The sequence below is a fragment of the Salmo trutta genome, chromosome 14 (genome assembly GCF_901001165.1).
Source record: "Salmo trutta chromosome 14, fSalTru1.1, whole genome shotgun sequence".
Lineage (NCBI taxonomy): Eukaryota > Metazoa > Chordata > Actinopteri > Salmoniformes > Salmonidae > Salmo > Salmo trutta.
The window spans coordinates 2,185,806-2,202,210 of NC_042970.1; the positions used below are offsets into that span (position 1 = coordinate 2,185,806).

The 16,405-nt window shown below is 41.9% G+C and overlaps 1 protein-coding gene across 1 annotated transcript; it reads left to right on the forward strand.

The window, feature by feature from the left end:
• The first annotated feature begins 5,415 nt into the window (after nucleotides 1-5,415).
• LOC115207229 (interleukin-10-like) lies at nucleotides 5,416-15,028 on the forward strand. The gene is made up of 5 exons (XM_029774204.1): nucleotides 5,416-5,915; nucleotides 7,341-7,400; nucleotides 7,827-7,988; nucleotides 9,597-9,659; nucleotides 14,272-15,028. Exons 1-5 carry the CDS (start codon nucleotides 5,745-5,747, stop codon nucleotides 14,365-14,367), a joined length of 552 nt encoding a protein of 183 aa, XP_029630064.1. The 5' UTR covers nucleotides 5,416-5,744; the 3' UTR covers nucleotides 14,368-15,028.
• The last annotated feature ends 1,377 nt before the right edge of the window (nucleotides 15,029-16,405 follow it).

Genomic DNA, 16,405 nt, shown 5'->3' on the forward strand with positions numbered 1-16,405 from the left:
TCCGATTTGACACACTGAACTCTGTCTGAGAAGTAGTTGGTGAACCAGGCGAGGCAGTCATTTGAAAAACCAAGGCTGTTGAGTCTGTCGATGAGAATGTGGTGATTGACAGAGTCGAAAGCCTTGGCCAGGTAGATGAATACAGCTGCAAGTTATTGTCTCCTATTGATGGCGGTTATGATATCGTTTAGGACCTTGAGCGTGGCTGAGGTGCACCCATGACCAGCTCGGAATCCAGAATGCATAGCGGAGAAGGTACGGTGTGATTCGAAATGGTCGGTGATCTGTTTGTTAACTTGGCATTCGAAGACCTTAGAAAGGCAGGGTAGGATAGATATAGCTCTGTAGCAGTTTGGGTCTAGAGTGTCTCTCCCTTTGAAGAGGGGATGACTGCGGCAGCTTTCCAATATTTGGGAATCTCAGACAACACAAAAGAGAGTTTGAACAGGCTAGTAATAGAGATTGCAACAATTTCAGCTGATCATTTTAGAAAGAGAGGGTCCAGATTGTCTAGCCTGGCTGATTTGTAGGGGTCCAGATTTTGCAGCTTTTTCAGATCATCAGCTATCTGGATTTGGGTGAAGGAGAAATGGGGGAGGCTTGGTCAAGTTGCTGTGGGGTGTTCAGGGGTGTTGACCAGGGTAGGGGTGTGGCCAGGTGAAAAGCATGGCCAGCAGTAGAAAAATGCTTATTGAAATTCTCAATTATTGTGGATTTATCGGTGGTGACAGTGTTTCCTAGCCTCAGTGGAGTGGGCAGCTGGGAGCAGGTGCTCTTATTCTCCATGGACTTTACAGTGTGCCAGAACTTTTTGGAGTTTGTGCTGCAGGATGCAAATTTCTGTTTGAAAAAGCTTGCCTTGGCTAACCTAACTGCCTGTGTATATATTGGTTCCTAACTTCCCCGAAAAGTTGCATATCGCGGGGGCTATTTGAAGCTAAATTCTTATGCCACAGGATGTTTTTGTGCTGGTCAAGGGCAGTCAGGTCTGGAGTGAACCACGGGCTATATCTGTATATATATATATATATCTATATATATATATATATATATATATATATATATATATATATATATATATATATATATACACACATTTATATTAATATACTACTATGTAAGTACTCTGATATGTATATAATTTTATATTAATATACTACTATGTAAGTACTCTGATATGTATATACTTTTATATTAATATACTACTATGTAAGTACTCTGATATGTATATACTTTTATATTAATATACTACTATGTAAGTACTCTGATATGTATATACTTTTATATTAATATACTACTATGTAAGTACTCTGATATGTATATACTTTTATATTAATATACTACTATGTAAGTACTCTGATATGTATATACTTTTATATTAATATACTACTATGTAAGTACTCTGATATGTATATACTTTTATATTAATATACTACTATGTAAGTACTCTGATATGTATATACTTTTATATTAATATACTACTATGTAAGTACTCTGATATGTATATACTTTTATATTAATATACTACTATGTAAGTACTCTGATATGTATATACTTTTATATTAATATACTACTATGTAAGTACTCTGATATGTATATACTTTTATATTAATATACTACTATGTAAGTACTCTGATATGTATATACTTTTATATTAATATACTACTATGTAAGTACTCTGATATGTATATACTTTTATATTAATATACTACTATGTAAGTACTCTGATATGTATATACTTTTATATTAATATACTACTATGTAAGTACTCTGATATGTATATACTTTTATATTAATATACTACTATGTAAGTACTCTGATATGTATATACTTTTATATTAATATACTACTATGTAAGTACTCTGATATGTATATACTTTTATATTAACATACTACTATGTAAGTAGAGATGAGAAGAGACGGAGAGAACCACAGAGCAGACAAACAGAAGAGTCATGAGAGGAGAGTCAGCTGTGAGAGTCATAGCATGAGAGGAGAGTCAGCTGTGAGAGTCATAGCATGAGAGGAGAGTCAGCTGTAAGAGTCATAGCATGAGAGGAGAGTCAGCTGTGAGAGTCATAGCATGAGAGGAGAGTCAGCTGTGAGAGTCATAGCATGAGAGGAGAGTCAGCTGTGAGAGTCATAGCATGAGAGGAGAGTCAGCTGTGAGAGTCATAGCATGAGAGGAGAGTCAGCTGTGAGAGTCATAGCATGAGAGGAGAGTCAGCTGTGAGAGTCATAGCATGAGAGGAGAGTCAGCTGTGAGAGTCATAGCATGAGAGGAGAGTCAGCTGTGAGAGTCATAGCATGAGAGGAGAGTCAGCTCTGAGAGTCATAGCATGAGAGGAGAGTCAGCTCTGAGAGTCATAGCATGAGAGGAGAGTCAGCTCTGAGAGTCATAGCATGAGAGGAGAGGAGAGTCAGCTCTGAGAGTCATAGCATGAGAGGAGAGTCAGCTCTGAGAGTCATAGCATGAGAGGAGAGTCAGCTCTGAGAGTCATAGCATGAGAGGAGAGTCAGCTCTGAGAGTCATAGCATGAGAGGAGAGTCAGCTCTGAGAGTCATAGCATGAGAGGAGAGTCAGCTCTGAGAGTCATAGCATGAGAGGAGAGTCAGCTCTGAGAGTCATAGCATGAGAGGAGAGTCAGCTCTGAGAGTCATAGCATGAGAGGAGAGTCAGCTCTGAGAGTCATAGCATGAGAGGAGAGTCAGCTCTGAGAGTCATAGCATGAGAGGAGAGTCAGCTCTGAGAGTCATAGCATGAGAGGAGAGTCAGCTGTGAAACACACCCTTTCTTTCTCATCTCTTTTCTCTTTCTCTCATATCTCTCTCTTTTTTATCTCTCTCTTTTTTATCTCTCTCTTTTTCAGTGACATCAAGTGTATTTAAGATGAGTAGGGTGGTCTTTAAAACGTAAAAATAAACGTATTTTTAATCACTAAATAATAATAATAAAAAAAGAGAAGTTTCCAAATGTGATTTATTAGCACATGATCTCTCTCTCTCTCTCGCTCTCACACTCACTCTCACTGTCAAAAGGTGTATTGGAGGCGAAGTCAGGTGCAGAGCAGAACAGGCACACTTTTATTACAGTTCCAAAACAAGAGCATAAATCAAACGCGCTCAAAAAAACGGAACATAAAAGTAAAGCGCAAAAACTAACACCACAATAACATGAAACAATTACACACAAAACATGATGGAAAACAGAGGGTTAAATACAAGTAGCTTCACTGAGGAAATGAAAATCAGGTGTTTATGGAAACAAGACAAGACAAATGGACATATGAAAAATGGAGCGGCGATGGCTAGAAAGCCGGTGACGTCGATCGTCGAACGCCACCCGAACAAGGAGAGGAGCCGACTCCAGTGGAAGTCGTGACAGTACCCCCCCCTTGACGCGCGGCTCCAGCGGCACGCCAACACCGGCCTCGAGGACGACCCGGAGGACGAGGCGCAGGGCGATCCGGCCGGCGACGGTGAAACTCCAGCAGCAGTTCAGGATCCAAAACATCTGCAACCGGAACCCAGCACCTCTCCTCCGGCCCGTACCCCTCTCACTCCACGAGGTACTGAAGGCCCCCCACCCGACGCCTCGAATCCAGGATGGAACGAACGATGCCCGCTGAGGCCCCCTCGATGTCCAAAGGAGGCGGAGGGACCTCCCGCACCTCAGATTCCTGGAGCGGAACAGCCATCACCGGCCTGAGGAGAGACACGTGGAACGAGGGGTTAATACGATAATCAGAGGGAAGTTGTAATCTATAACATACCCTGTTCACCTTCTTCAGGACTTTAAATGGCTCCACAAACCGCGGAACCCAGCTTCCGGCAGGGCAGGCGGAGGGGCAAGTTACGGGTCGAGAGCCAGACCCGGTCACCCGGTGCGACCACCGGGGTCTCACTGTGGTGACGGTCCGCGCTGGCTTTCTGGCGACGCGCGGCTCGCTGGAGATGGACACGGGCGTACTCCCCATGTCTCCTCCGCGCACCTAAACCAGTCGTCCACCGCAGGAGCCTCGGTCTGACCCTGATGCCAAGGCGCCAGAACCGGCTGGTACCCCAATACGCACTGGAAGGGGGAGAGGTTAGTGGAGGAGTGGCGGAGCGAGTTCTGTGCCATCTCGGCCCAGGGCACGAACGCCGCCCACTCCCCCGGCCGGTCCTGGCAATAGGACCGCAGAAACCTGCCCACATCCTGGTTGACTCTCTCTACCTGCCCGTTACTCTCGGGGTGAATACTTGAGGTAAGGCTGATCGAGACCCTCAGACATTCCATGAACGCCTTCCAAACTCTTGACGTGAACTGTGGACCTCGATCCGACACTATATCCTCAGGCACCCCGTCGTGCCGGAAGACGTGTATAAACAAGGCCTCCGCAGTCTGTAGGGCCGTAGGGAGACCAGGCAGAGGGAGGAGACGACAGGACTTAGAGAAACGATCCACAACGACCAGGATTGTGGTATTTCCCTGTGAGGGAGGAAGATCCGTTGGGAAATCCACTGACAGATGTGACCAAGGTCATTGTGGAACAGGTAAGGGATGTAGCTTACCTCTGGGCAGGGGTCTAGGAGCCTTACACTGGGCACACACCGAGCAGGAGGAGACATAAACCCTCACGTCCTTAGCCAAAGTGGGCTAAGTAATCTAATCCAGTAATCTAATCCAATTTTACAGCAGGTAATCTAATCCAGTAATCTAATCCAATTTTACAGAAAGTAATCTAATCTAATTTTACAGCAGGTAATCAAATCTAATTTTACAGCAGGTAATCTAATCTAATTTTACAGCAGGTAATCTAATCCAATTTTACAGCAGGTAATCTAATCCTACTTTAAAGCAGGTCATCTAAGCATGCCAGTATTTGTAAACAAATAACACTGTTGGGGGTACTGGAGGACTGGAGTTAGGAAACACTGTCATATGGGGTCAAAATAAACTGTTTGAATGAATTGATGCATAACTAATAAACATGACCAGTAAGTACATAATTGAGAGAAACACTGGACTAGCAGAATTATATCATGATAGGGTGAAACAGGGATAAATCTACAAAGCAAATTAAACTTATTAATAGATATTTCACATGAATCACGCCTTTTTAAAAAAATCTATTTAAATATCTATACCAGGAATTTCTCTCTATTTCTGTCTATGGTCTAGATGATGTAGAGAATTGTAATGAGGAGGAAGTAAATTACACAGTCAGAACTTTCCCCAACGCAACAGACATGTAAATGACTGAATATGTTGCATCATGAACATCAAGTTTACGGAGTTAACCCTAGTTCTGTCAGGAACTCCCTCCCCTTCCCCCGAATCACCAGATCACATCACAAAGGAAATAGGTGAGGATAGAGTTTCTCAGGGTATAAATGATGAAGGGTTGACATGCTCTCCTGTCTTCTGCTGAACAGGACATCTACAGGACAAGGAGAACCAGTAGACTCCAGCACCAGACAGTGTCAGCACCAGAGGATCAGTATCTCCAGCACCAGACAGTGTCAGCACCAGAAGATCAGTATCTCCAGCACCAGTAGACTCCAGGACCAGAGGATCAGTATCTCCAGCACCAGTAGACTCCAGGACCAGAGGATCAGTATCTCCAGCACCAGTAGACTCCAGGACCAGAGGATCAGTATCTCCAGCACCAGTAGACTCCAGGACCAGAGGATCAGTATCTCCAGCACCAGTAGACTCCAGGACCAGAGGATCAGTATCTCCAGCACCAGTAGACTCCAGGATGTCTCCCTGCTCTCTTCTCCTGTCCCTGCTGCTGGCTGCAGTGTTGCAGTGTGAGCATGCCCAGTGCAGACGTGTGACATGCTCCGACCGCTGCTGCTCGTTTATAGAGGGCTTCCCCGTCAGACTGAAGGAGCTCCGCACCGCCTTCTCCACCATCAGAGATTACTATGTAAGTACTCCATATATATATATATATATATACATTTATATGAATATACCACTATGAAAGTACTTTCTATATATATACATTTATATGAATATACCACTATGTAAGTACTCTATATATATACATTTATATTAATATACTATGTAAGTACTCTAATATATATACATTTATATACTACTATGTAAGTACTCTATATATATATATATATATATTTAAATTAACATACTACTATGTAAGTACTCTACACAGGGCTTTAGGAAAGTATTCAGACTCCTTGACTTTTTACACATTTTGTTATGTTATGGCCTTATTCTGAAATATATATATATATAAATATATATATATACAAATATATTTATTTAATTTAACCTTTATTTAACCAGGCTTGGGTATGACACAACAAGATTGGAACACCAGTATTTGGGAGTTTCTCCCATTCTTCTCTGCAGATCCTCTCAAGCTCTGTTGGATGGGGAGCGTCACTGCACAGCTATTTTCAGGTCTCTCCAGAGATGTTCGATCGGGTTCAAGTCCAGGCTCTGGCTGGGCCACTCAAGGACATTCAAAGACTTGTCCCAATTCCACTCCTGCATTGTTTCGGCTGTGTGCCGTGAGTCGTTGTCCTGTTGGAAGGTGAACCTTCGCCCCAGTCTGAGGTCCTGAGCGCTCTGGAGCAGGTTTTCATCAAGGATCTCTCTGTACTTTGCTCCGTTCATCCTTCCCTCGATCCTAACCAGTCTCCCAGTCCATGCTGCTGAAAAACATCCCCACAGCATGATGCTGCCACCTCCATGCTTCACCGTAGGGATGGTGCCAGGTTTCCTCCAGACGGGACACTTGGCATTCAGGCCAAAGAGTTCAATCTTGGTTTCATCAGACCAGAGAATCTTGTTTCTCATGGTCTGAGAGTCCTTTAGGTGACTTTTGGCAAACTCCAAGCGGGCTGTCATGTGCCTTTTACTGATGAGTGGCTTCCGTCTGGCCACTCTACCATAAAGGCCTGATTGGTGGAGTGCTGCAACAATGGTTGTCCTTCTGGAACGTTCTCCCATCTCCACAGATGAACTCTGGAGCTCTGTCAGAGTGACCATTGGGTTCTTGGTCACCTCACTGACAAAGGACCATCTCTCCTGAGTGCTCTAGGAAGAGTCTTGGTGGTTCCAAATCTGTTTTCGCTTTGTCATTATGGGGTACTGTGATGTCATTATGGGGTATTGTGTGTAGATTGATGAGGGAATTTTTTTTTTAAATCAATTTTAGAACAAGGCTGTAACCTAACAAAAGTAGGAAAAAGTCAAGGGGTCAATACTTTCCGAAGGCACTGTATATAACCCTTACCAAGCATATCATTGTACCGTTTACACCCACTGCTTGATTGGATATGATATAAAACAGACTTCACTAAACTGGGCTGTTTGTTGTCTGCAGGAGGCTAATGATGAGCTGGAGACACCTCTTCTAGACAAGGGGATCCTAGACCACATCAAGGTGAGTTCATACTGTCTCCTCTGATAGACGAGGGGATCCTAGACCACATCAAGGTGAGTTCATACTGTCTCCTCTGATAGACGAGGGGATCCTAGACCACATCAAGGTGAGTTCATACTGTCTCCTCTGATAGACGAGGGGATCCTAGACCACATCAAGGTGAGTTCATACTCTCTCCTCTGATTGACGAGGGGATCCTAGACCACATCAAGGTGAGTTCATACTGTCTCCTCTGCTAGACGAGGGGATCCTAGACCACATCAAGGTGAGTTCATCTTCAGTTAGGGTTAAGATTAGTTAAGGTTAGTTATAGTTATAATTTCCTCATCTTCAGTTAGGGTTAAGATTAGTTAGGGAGTGTGTTTGCTCCTCTCTCCAGAAATACATAGCAAAGTTGTGATGTTGATGACCTTGTTTCCTCATCAGAGCCCGGTGGGGTGTCACACTATGGACAGCATCCTGAAGTTCTACCTCAACACGGTGTTGCCCAACGCCATGAACAACAACAACGGAACACACAACTTTAAATCTCCCATCGACTCCATCGGAAACATCTTCCACGAGCTGAAGAAGGAGATCGTCCAATGCGTAAGTAGCCTGGTCAGATATCCTGTTAGAGTAGTCTGGTCCTGTATAGTCTGGTCCTATATAGTCCTATATAGTCTGGTCCGATATAGTCCTATATAGTCTGGTCCTATATAGTCTGGTCCTGTATAGTCTGGTCCTATATAGTCCTATATAGTCTGGTCCTATATAGTCTGGTCCTATATAGTCCTATATAGTCCTATATAGTCTGGTCCTATATAGTCTGGTCCTATATAGTCTGGTCCTATATAGTCCTATATAGTCTGGTCCTATATAGTCTGGTCCTATATAGTCTGGTCCTATATAGTCTTATATAGTCCTATATAGTCCTATATAGTCTGGTCCTATATAGTCTGGTCCTATATAGTCATTTATAGTCTGGTCCTATATAGTCTGGTCCTATATAGTCTGGTCCTATATAATCTGGTCCTATATAGTCCTATAAAGTCCTATATAGTCTGGTCATATATAGTCTGGTCCTATATAGTCCTATATAGTCTGGTCCTATATAGTCTGGTCCTATATAGTCTGGTCCTATATAGAGTGGTCCAATATAGTCTGGTCCTGTATATTCCTATATAGTCTCGTCCTATATAATCTGGTCCTATATAATCTGGTCCTATATAATCTGGTCCTATATAAACTGGTCCTATATAGTCTGGTCCTATATGGTCTGGTCCTATATAGTCTGGTCGTATATAAACTGGTCCTATATAGTCCTATATAGTCTGGTCCTAGATAGTGTGGTCCAATATAGTCTGGTCCTGTATAGTCTGGTCCTATATAGTCCTATATAATCTGGTCCTATATAGTCTGGTCCTATATAAACTGGTCCTATATAGTCTGGTCCTATATAGTCTGGTCCTATATAATCTGGTCCTATATAATCTGGTCCTATATAAACTGGTCCTATATAGTCTGGTCCTATATAGTCTGGTCCTGTATATTCCTATATAGTCTGGTCCTATATAAGCTGGTCCTATATAGTCTGGTCCTATATAAACTGGTCCTATATAAACTGGTCCTATATAGTCTGGTCCTATATAATCTGGTCCTATATAGTCTGGTCCTATTTAGTCTGGTCCTGTATAGTCTGGTCCTATATAGTCTGGTCCTATATAGTCCTATATAGTCTGGTCCTATATAAACTGGTCCTATATAAACTGGTCCTATATATTCCATGGATGTGTGTCATATCATTAATGCTTCATCAGGTTCTATGACATAGTACTATATGTAGCAGCTAGGGCCCCTAGCAGCTAGGGCCTAGCTGGACAGAGTTAGGGACCAGCTGGCGGTCTAACCCCAAACACACAACACTGACAGGGTTACTTCCTAACTTACACAGCATTGAACAACCTCACACTAGAGAGAGAGACTGTCTGTCTGTCTGTCTGTCTGTCTGTCTGTCTGTCTGTCTGTCTGTCTGTCTGTCTGTCTGTCTGTCTGTCTGTCTGTCTGTCTGTCTGTCTGTCTGTCTGTCTGTCTGTCTGTCTGTCTGTCTGTCTGTCTGTCTGTTTCCAGTGTACTACTGTAGTAGCCTAAAGCCTCCCAACAATATTGCATTGTGGGGATTGCTGTCACTAGATCTGATCTCTTCTCTCCCCACAGAGGAACTACTTCTCCTGTAAGAAACCGTTTGACATCAACAACTTCATCTCCTCATATAAAAAGGTGAGTCCCCTGCAGGCTCTGAGAGAGTGTGTGTGTGTGTATCTGTGTGTGTACACAAAATATTCATTAAAGTCGTTTGCGATGTCGTGTGGTTTTGTAATAAATATACCCTCTGATTCAACAAAAGAGGCGGACATGTTCTTCATTTACAGTAACTTTGCTTATCAGAGTACCAGATTTATCTGTTACTTTTTTGGGCATCATAAAGTTGAATCATGAAATTTCTCAGCTCGTCATCAATCCATGGGGCACCGTTTGACCTCACAGTGCATTTTCTTAAAGGGGAGTGAGTCTGATTGAACCCTCTGTAGGACCTGCAGTTGATTACCTTAGGGCCAGCCTTTGGTATTTTAGTTTTCCTAGTGAGTGCAAACAAGTTATGGTGAGTGCAACCAAGTTATGGCCACTGTAACCTCGTGCCACTGTAACCTCGTGCCACTGTAACCTCCACTGATACAGTGACACTGTAACTTCGTGCCACTGTAACCTCGTGCCACTGTAACCTCGTGCCACTGTAACCTCGTGTCACTGTAACCTCGTGCCACTGTAACCTCGTGCCACTGTAACCTCGTGTCACTGTAACCTCGTGCCACTGTAACCTCGTGCCACTGTAACCTCGTGCCACTGTAACCTCGTGCCACTGTAACCTCCTGCCACTGTAACTTCGTGCCACTGTAACTTCCACTGATACAGTGACACTAGAACAATGTTTTATAATAAATATTCTGCACTAGCATTTAAAAAACACAAATATTATGACCATTATAAATAACTTAATTGTGTAGTAGATCTTAAATAATCCTTAAACATGGTTAGGATGACCAGAACATGTCAGAGGGTATATTTATTGACAAAACCACACGACAACGCAAACTACTTTAATCAATATTTTACAAGCAAAGTGGACAAATTGAGGAATGCTATGATTCCAACTGATGGCTCCATTTCATATACCCTTATAAAGGATTGTATCATGAAGGAGAGGCAAGGCAGGTTCGAATTTCACCAAGTAGAAAGAGAGGAGGTAGAAAGGATGTTGTTGTGTCTTTCGGATGACAAGTCACCTGGTACAGATCATCTGGACGACAAATTGCTTAGAGTTACAGCTAACCAAATATCTACACCAATCTCTCATATGTTTAATAAGTGCTTGATGTGTGGGGTGTGCCCAGAAGCCTGGAAAGAGTCAAAGGTTATTCCACTACCTAAGGATAAAAAATCTGCATTCACTGGCCCTAATAGTCGTCCTATAAGCTTGCTGCCTGTGTTAAGTAAATTATTGGAAAAAATTGTATTTGTACGAATCAAGTATTATTTCTCATGTAATGGTCTGATAACGGGTTTCCAGCATGCAATACAAAGAAGGGTATTCTACGAGTACGGCCTTAGAACAAATGACAGATGATTGGTTAAAGAGTATGGACGACAGGAAGTTAGTTGGTGCAGTGTTGCTGGATTTCAGTGCTGCTTTTGATGTAATTAATCATGAACTGTTACTAGGAAAACTCAAATGTTATGTCTTTAAGTCTTCAGCTCTATCCTGGATGGAAAGCTATCAATCCAGGAGAAGGCCAAAAGTGTTTTGTAATGGTAGTTTTTCAAACAGTAAAGATATACACTGAGGTGTTCCTCAAGGAAGTTGCCTAGGCCCACTTCTCTATCTTTTACTAATGATTCACCTTCAGTAATGAACAAAGCAAGAGTGGTCATGTATGCTGATGACGCTACAATGTATAGCGCAGCCTCAGAATGTAATGAGCTAACAGATGAACTGAGTAGTGTACTAAGAATGGTGTCTGACTGGGTTGATATGAACTAATTGGTGTTGAACATTTCTAAAACTAAATGTATTGTATTTGGTTCAAGATATATGCTTGCTGATTATCCCCAATTGAATGTGTAGATGAATAGAATGCATGTAGAAGAAGTGAAAAAAATGAAACTACAAGGTGTCATGTTGGAAGCAGCTTCATCATGGTCAGAACACATAGATAATATCGTTATTAAGATGGGTGAGGGAATTACTGTCACAAGAACATGTTCAGAGTAGGTAACATCTAGCACTCTGAATCAGGTGATTCAATCCCAGGTCCCATCACACTTAGAGTACTGTCCAGTTATATGGTCAATCCCTGGTCCTGTCACACTTAGAGTACTGTCCAGTTATATGGTCAATCCCTGGTCCTGTCACACTTAGAGTACTGTCCAGTTATATGGTCAATCCCAGGTCCCATCACACTTAGAGTACTGTCCAGTTATATGGTCAATCCCTGGTCCTGTCACACTTAGAGTACTGTCCAGTTATATGGTCAATCCCTGGTCCTATCACACTTAGAGTACTGTCCAGTTATATGGTCAATCCCAGGTCCCATCACACTTAGAGTACTGTCTGGTTATATGGTCAATCCCTGGTCCTGTTACACTTAGAGTACTGTCCAGTTATATGGTCAATCCCTGGTCCAATCACACTTAGAGTACTGTCCAGTTATATGGTCAATCCCTGGTCCAATCACACTTAGAGTACTGTCTAGTTATATGGTCAATCCCTGGTCCTGTCACACTTAGAGTACTGTCCAGTTATATGGTCAATCCCTGGTCCTGTCACACTTAGAGTACTGTCCAGTTATATGGTCCTGGTCCAATCACACTTAGAGTACTGTCCAGTTATATGGTCAATCCCTATCACACTTAGAGTACTGTCCAGTTATATGGTCATCTGCAGCAAAGAAAGATATAAAAAAGCTCCAAATGGCTCAAAACAGGGCTGCCAGATTATCTCTTCATTGCTCAGAACAGGGCTGCCAGAGTATCTCTTCATTGCTCAGAACAGGGCTGCCAGATTAGCTCTTCATTGCTCAGAACAGGGCTGCCAGATTATCTCTTCATTGCTCAGAACAGGGCTGCCAGATTATCTCTTCATTGCTCAGAACAGGGCTGCCAGATTATCTCTTCATTGCTCAGAACAGGGCTGTCAGATTAGCTCTTCATTGCTCAAAACAGGGCTGTCAGATTAGCTCTTCATTGCTCAGAACAGGGCTGCCAGATTATCTCTTCATTGCTCAGAACAGGGCTGCCAGATTAGCTCTTCATTGATCAGAACAGGGCTGCCAGATTAGCTCTTCATTGTTCTAACTGTATTAATATTATCCAAATGCATCAGAATCTCTCATGGCTTCACATTGAAAACAAACTACTATCTAGTCTTCTGATTTTCTTTAGGAATGTTATATATATATATATATATATATATATATATATATATATATATATATATATAACAGTATTTTTCAGGCCAGTACATGCTAGCAACACGCATAACCACCAAACCAGACAGGCAAATTCAGGGCAGAAATCAGCTATGTCTCTATTGTGTATTTATGGTGATTTGTCCTTGGCTTGGGTTGTCTTAGAGCTCTTTACCAATCTATATTTCTCAGGCAAAAAGTAAATCAACATTCAAGAAAAAAATAAAATAACATCTAATGTGATAGACCGTATGACTGGACAGGAAATAGAAAGAACATCTAATGTGATGGACCATATGACTGGACAGGAAATAGAAAGAACATCTAATGTGATAGACCGTATGACTGGACAGGAAATAGAAAGAACATCTAATGCGATAGACCGTATGACTGGACAGGAAATAGAAAGAACATCTAATGTGATAGACCGTATGACTGGACAGGAAATAGAAAGAACATCTAATGCGATAGACCGTATGACTGGACAGGAAATAGAAAGAACATCTAATGCGATAGATCGTATGACTAGACAGGAAATAGAAAGAACATCTAATGTGATAGACCATATGACTGGACAGGAAATAGAAAGAACATCCAATGTGATAGACCATATGACTGGACAGGAAATAGAAAGAACATCTAATGTGATAGACCATATGACTGGACAGGAAATAGAAAGTATCAACTGAATGTTAAATGTGTTTCCTCTCAGGTGTTTTAATTGTCTGTATTGTGTACTTGTTGAATGTTTGTGAAGTCTTGATGTGGGGTTGTTTGTAATGTCTTGTTAATTGGTGTTGGACCCCAGGAAGATTAGCTAGCATTACGGTGTTAGCTAATGGGGATCCTAATAGTGTGTGTGTGTGTGTGTGTGTGTGTGTGTGTGTGTGTGTGTGTGTGTGTGTGTGTGTGTGTGTGTGTGTGTGTGTGTGTGTGTGTGTGTGTGTGTGTGTGTGTGTGTGTGTGTGTGTGTGTGTGTGTGTGTGTGTGTGTGTGTGTGTGTGTGTGTGTGTACTGGACCAGAAGTCCCCATAAGAATAGTAAAAGAACAGAGACTTGACGAACTGGGGACATTCTGTTGGTCCCCACAAGGTCAAATGCTGTTTCTAGGGGGTTTAGGTTTAAGATTAGAATTAGTGTTAAGGTTTAGGGTTGGTTAGGAGCTAGGGTTAGTTTTAGGATTAGGAACTAGAATTAGGTTTAGTGTTAAGGTTAGGTTTTTGGGTTAAAGTTAGGATTAGGGTTAGGGTATGAGTATGGGTTAGGGTTAGGGGTTAGGGAAAATAGGATTTTGAATGGAACATGAATTCTGTGTCCTCACAAGGTGTGGTTCCTCTAACCTGAGTGTGTACTTCCTGTGTGTCTAGATGCAGGATAAGGGCCTTTATAAGGCAATGGGAGAGCTGGACCTGCTCTTCAACTACATTGAGGAGTACCTGGTCTCTCAGAGACACAAACACTGACCCCTGACCACTGCCTCAGCCAAGCAGGACACACTGACCCTGAGCATGGACCAACCAGAATGACCCAGAGTGCTGTGGATAACCTCAAACCTCTAATAACCTCCAACCCTAAACCTCTAAACTGCATGTTCAGTCCAGGAAGGAATCTGTGTCTTTGCGGAAGTGAGACTAAAGGAACCTTTTTTCTAACATTCAATAGAAGTCCTCCCGTTAGTCTTTAATCCTACTCTTTAGTCGTTCTCGAAGACCGACTCTCTAAAGTCCTGAAGACCTTCTGAGGACCTAATCATTATAATATATGCCATTTATTAACAGATGATTTTTATCCTAATTCGTGTTCGGTACAGTACTGCCTTTATACATTTTAGTATGGATGGGCCCAGTGGGAAGTCAACCCGTGTTCATGACCTTATAAGCGCCATGCTCTACCAACTACGCCACACAGGAACTTCTCACTAAAGTCCTGAACCACATTTAGATTCAGCATCAGGATCATGTTTATTAATCAGTCATATTGACTAAAACATTCTGCTGTAAAGTATCATTTGTATCGCATCAATTTTCATGATTGACACTTTCTGGAAGTCCTTCTTCAGATATCGAGAACATTGAACTAAAATATAAAGAAAAACAGCATGTAACAATTTCAAACATTTGACTCAGTTAGTTAGGGTTAGGGAAATCAGTCAATTTAAATAAATTCATTCGGCCCTAATCTATGGATTTCACATGACTGGGAATACAGATATGCATCTGTTGGTCACAGATACCTTTAAAAAAAGTAGGGGTGTGGATCAGAGAACCAGTCAGTATCTGGTGTGACCACCATTTACCTCAAGCACATCTCCTTTGCATAGAGTTGATCAGGCTGTTGATTGTGGAATGTTTCCCCACTCCTCTTCAATGGCTGTGTGAAGTTGCTGGGAATTGGCGGGAACTGGAACACACCGTCGTACACGTCGAATCAGAGCATCCCAAATATCCTGAGTGAATATGCAGGCCATGGAAGAACTGGGCCATTTCCAGGAATTGTGTACAGATCCTTGAGACATGGGGCCGTGCATTATCATGCTGAACCATGAGTTGATGGTGGCGGATTAACAGCATGACTATGGGCGTCAGGATCTCGTCACGGTATAAAATTGCCATTGATCAAAATGACAAAACTGCACATTTTAGAGTGGCCTTTTATTGTACCCCAGCACAAGGTGCACCTGTGTAATAATCATGCTGTTTAATCAGATTCTTGATATGCCACACCTGTCAGGTGGATGGATTATCTTGGCCAAGGGGAAATGCTCACTAACAGGAACGTAAGCAACATTTGAGCGAAATAAGCTTTTTGTGCGTAAGGAACATTTCTGGGATCTTTTTATTTCAGCTCATGAAACATGAGACCAAGACTTTACATGTTGCGTTTTATATTTTTGTTTAGTATAATTTGGATATTAGCATTATCATGATGTGACGTTATTCTAACCACGATGTGGTAAGGAATCATATACAGGCCTGTAATAATGACTATTAACCACGATGTGGTAAGGAATCATATACAGGCCTGTAATAATGACTATTAACCACGATGTGGTAAGGAATCATATACAGGCCTGTAATAATGACTATTAACCACGATGTGGTAAGGAATCATATACAGGCCTGTAATAATGACTATTAACCACGATGTGGTAAGGAATCATATACAGGCCTGTAATAATGACTATTAACCACGATGTGGTAAGGAATCATATACAGGCCTGTAATAATGACTATTAACCACGATGTGGTAAGGAATCATATACAGGCCTGTAATAATGACTATTAACCACGATGTGGTAAGGAATCATATACAGGCCTGTAATAATGACTATTAACCACGATGTGGTAAGGAATCATATACAGGCCTGTAATAATGACTATTAACCACGATGTGGTAAGGAATCATATACAGGCCTGTAATAATGACTATTAACCACGATGTGGTAAGGAATTATATACAGGCCTGTAATAATGACTATTACGAATGACCATGTTTACAACA